The 4,147-nt window shown below is 36.5% G+C and overlaps 1 protein-coding gene across 1 annotated transcript; it reads right to left on the bottom strand.

Annotated features, from left to right (window-relative positions):
• Positions 1–498: 498 nt before the first annotated feature.
• Positions 499–3,072, bottom strand: LOC149246287 (phenylcoumaran benzylic ether reductase PT1-like). Its single transcript, XM_089457852.1, has 5 exons — positions 2,786–3,072; positions 2,556–2,690; positions 2,143–2,380; positions 1,332–1,535; positions 499–988 (listed from the first exon to the last, which is right to left on the bottom strand). Exons 1-5 carry the CDS (start codon positions 2,969–2,971, stop codon positions 825–827), a joined length of 927 nt encoding a protein of 308 aa, XP_089313978.1. The 5' UTR covers positions 2,972–3,072; the 3' UTR covers positions 499–824.
• Positions 3,073–4,147: the final 1,075 nt, after the last annotated feature.

The raw sequence follows: 4,147 nt of genomic DNA on the forward strand, positions 1-4,147 counted from the left end.
TTAGAAAACAAACCAAAGACAATGCGCTTACCCCAAATATACAGTTGCAAAAGACATTATTAGTGTCACAACCCCATAAAAGAAAACAAACAACGGATAACAATTTCAAATCCCTTATACTTATTCACATAGCATTTAGCAAACAAACCAAAGACAATGCGCTTACCCAAATATACAGTTGCAAAAGACATTATTAGTGTCACAACCCCATAAAAGAAAACAAACAACGGATATTTGCATCTTATAGAACAGAAATGTGTTCAAACAAAGAATATGGAAATAGGGTTTACAACCCGTTATCAGGTACCCGTCATCTAATCAAAAAACAAACAATGGATATTTTCTATATTTTTTAGTGGGGAAAGAATCTTCGCTGAAGAATCATAATACATCATATATTGTTGAAGTGAGCAAATTTTATCATACAATATTTATCGCCGAAGCTAGCAGAATACTTCAACATCGAAAATACACGTCATCATCGAAACAAATGCTGCTGCAGGTTGCAACTCCCGCAGAAATAGAACGTGGCTGGGGTGCGAAAGCCAACGACCCCAACCAACACATCATACACTCAAGTGCAAGATATTTACAACAGATATTTCCTATATTTACAACGGATATTTCCTATATTTGCTTCCTATAGAACAGAAATGTGTGAAGGATCTACCTAGCCTGGCTTATCATAATATACGAAACAGGAGGTTCTGTTTTGTCAAATATCTATGAAAGGCGATAACCTACAATTTGGCAAAATGCCTTATATAAACTTTCATAGAAACGACTATTTAATCTCTTAGGTCTGTTGAAGAATGTCGCATAATTCACACAAAATTGCTCAGGTACTCATCGACGGTGGTGTATTTCACATCAGGGTACAACTGACTAGCCTCGGCACCAGCAGGTCCAATTTCAAAATTTGTTTGATCTCCATTCACGAAGATAGAATGACTAATTGCTATGATAATATTAGCTGGGAATGGTGTATCTGCATCACCCACCAAGGCCATCATACACCATAAAATTCATAAACGAAAAGGCAATATTTAGCCACAATGACAAATTTCTTCCGACCCCAAACGCAGATTTACCCTGATTATGGTTGATGTCAAGAAAAGTAAACTATTTAGGCCTTGCATTTCATCTTTGAACCAGTTTCTTGGACAAATCATGTCAGCTATTGACTACTTATAAACTCAACTTAGTAATTAAATTAGCAAACGATATAAATTTCACTAAAACTATGTTTAAAAATTGGAGGAATGTTTAGGTTTGGCAAGAAATAATGTGTTCAAACAAAGAGTATAGAATTAGGGTTTACAACTTCTGACCTGCGATTAATTGAAGAACCTCCTCCTCGGGGACGTAGGCCTTCTCCAGAGCCTTATCAATCTTCTTTTCCCAGAGAGCCACAAGCTCATTTAAGGACAGAGTATTTGCAGGAAGCCTAAAGTATAAGGTCTTGTTCAACGTTCTGGGATCGTCCACTGCCTTGATTGTAAATGTTCCAATGTCTTCCTCTTTTACATGCACAACTGCATTGGTTTTAAGAAAAATTTAGGGAAATTTGAATAATAAAAATCCTGAATCAAAGTGAAAAGTTAGGCTTAATATTATGGTAAACCAAAATAATGAATTAACCATTATGATAACAAAGATCATTATTGAATATGAGAAAACTTTAAGTGAAAATCACATTATAAGAAATACGTTGAAGTCTTTCGAACTATCCAGTGTAGTTAGTCCTCAGGATGGTTCATAGACATGATGTCGATGGTGCATAGACATGATCTGGACGGTTCAAAACGGGTAGACATGATCTAGATAGTGCCTATGATGTCGATGGTGCATAGACATGATCTGGACGGTTCAAAACGGGTAGACATGATCTAGATAGTGCCATCGAGATGGTTCGAAACTCATAGACATATTTTTATAATGTGATTTTCACCCTAAGTTTTCTCATATTCGTTTTATGACTCACAGAAGCCTTAATCCTTAATTCAGAAAGATGTTTTCTCATTTTCGATTTATGACTCACAGAAGCATTAATCCTTAATTCAGAAAGATTATTATGACTGAAAAATTTTAAATGATAATTTTTAACAGAGTGCATACTGTCAAAGGTAACAGTTAACAAACCTCTCGCATTTCCATCTCCAAGAATGACAACTTTATCCCTTGGAGGAGCTGTAAGGTCAGCCTGTCCCAGGCCGGGAAGGAAATACCCTGCAAAACAGTTGCTACAGACGTATGTATAAGGAATACCCTCTGCCTCGATTGCCCTACGGACTTTGGCTTTCACCTCAAACACACTCTTTGCAGGCTCCACTGCATGGACGTTATCAACATCATTTCCGAACTCAGATGGGAAAAACCTCTGCAAACATCAATTAGCCCATTGGGTTACTCATAAAATTGGAAAAACCTCTGCAAACATCAATTAGCCCATTGGGTTACTCATAAAATTGAAGCAGAGATTAAAACCCTCGCTTGAAAGGGTTTGCACTGATCAAGATTTGATGAGGTTCTACAATTGTTTATATAGCATGTACCTTGACGGTTCCGACTTCTTTAATAGCCTTGATAATATTGACCTGGCTCTCTATCTGAGGTAAACCAACTGTGGAGATTACTACATCCACATTCTTCACTGCCTCCACAAGGCTTGCATGATCCTCTATGGATCCCTGTTAAAACCACATAAAAAACCCAAATTGTTGCTCGTAGAAACATTACATGAAACTGCTACATGGCGGTAAAAACTACTGAGATTTGAACTTACATGGACTATATTAGCACCAGAGGCCTTGAAGGATTCCAGGAGCTGGGCTTTCTCAGAATTAGACGAAGCAGTGGACTCTCTAACCAGCAGGAAGGTGGGATGGCCGAGATCAAGGCTAGCCTTGACAATATGGCGACCAATGTAGCCTGTTGCGCCAATTACGAGTATCCTGCTCGTGCTTCCCATCTGGGCCCTGAAACTCAATCGAATTGTCTGTAATCAGCTGAGTAACACTAATCCAGTGAAGATAAATTATAACGATGTTCACAGAAGTTTGGACGATGAGCAATCCTTGGATAATGTCGTACTTATAGCGAAGGGAGCAAGGAAATGAAACAAGTTGTATGTGTGGACTGAATATTGGAAGATGCCTGCATCTTGTTACGTTTATGAGACGGAGTCTCTTTGACCTGACAATCAAGCACGACTGCAGTAGGTAAGGGCGATGTCTTGTGGGGTGACAATTTTGTGGATGGCCATATTTTATACTAATTTGGTAACGGCGATGTCAAGTGGGGTGACAATTTTGTCTGGAAGCCCATATTTTATACTAATTTGGTAAGGGCGATCTCAACTGGGGTGGTGACAATTTGGTCTGGATGGTCATATTAATTCAATTGCAAATTTTATCATCAATTTTGATTTTTGGAGTTTGTGTTTGGAACATCTATATTTTATATTAATTTGATTGTGAATGGTTATATTTTATATTAATGTTATTGCAAATTTTATCATTAATTTTAGTTTTTGGAGTTATAGTATTTGGAACATCTGTATTTTATATTAATTTGATTGTGAATGGTCATATTTTATATTAATTTGATTACAAATTTTATCATTAATTTTGGTTTTTGGAATTTTAGTGTTTGGAACATCTATATTTTATATTAATTTATCATTAATTCTAGTTTTTGGAATTTTAGTATTTGAAATTAATTTACAAATAATCTTATCTGTATTATTTATGGTGAAAATAAATTAACACAGAAACACCTAAAATCTTAAACCTGAATCAAATTTTCAAAAATTCTCATAAATTCAAACCAGAATTTCTTCCCTCCTTACACTACAACTAACAACCTTGAAAGGTTTTTGGGCAAAAGTGTATCACACGAGAGTTAGTCCACCATTATATGATGGCAATGGCTAACGAGCCTGCCATAAGGCATTAAATGCCTGCTTAGCTGCATACTCCTTAAACCGATAACACACCGCCATTATTTTTTATTTATCTAGTCACCGCGCGCGCGTGTGTTATCGGCTTAAAAAGTATGCAGTTAACCGAGCATTTAATGCCGTATGACAGGCTCGTTAACCATTGTCATTATATGATGGTTTCCCAACTATAAATGCACTAAACAA

The sequence above is a fragment of the Pinus tabuliformis genome, chromosome 7 (genome assembly GCF_031772625.1).
Source record: "Pinus tabuliformis cultivar Carrire ecotype Pingquan chromosome 7, CPIR1, whole genome shotgun sequence".
In the NCBI taxonomy this organism is placed as follows: Eukaryota; Viridiplantae; Streptophyta; class Pinopsida; order Pinales; family Pinaceae; genus Pinus; species Pinus tabuliformis.

Coding starts and splice junctions, on each gene's coding strand:
- LOC149246287 (XM_089457852.1), bottom strand. CDS start 2,971: ATGGGAAGCACGAGCAGGATACTCGTAATTGGCGCAACAGGCTACATT. Junction 2,691..2,785: donor CTGGTGCTAATATAGTCCAT/GTAAGTTCAAAT, acceptor TGGTTTTAACAG/GGATCCATAGAGGATCATGC. Junction 1,536..2,142: donor TGGAGATGGAAATGCGAGAG/GTTTGTTAACTG, acceptor AAACCAATGCAG/TTGTGCATGTAAAAGAGGAA.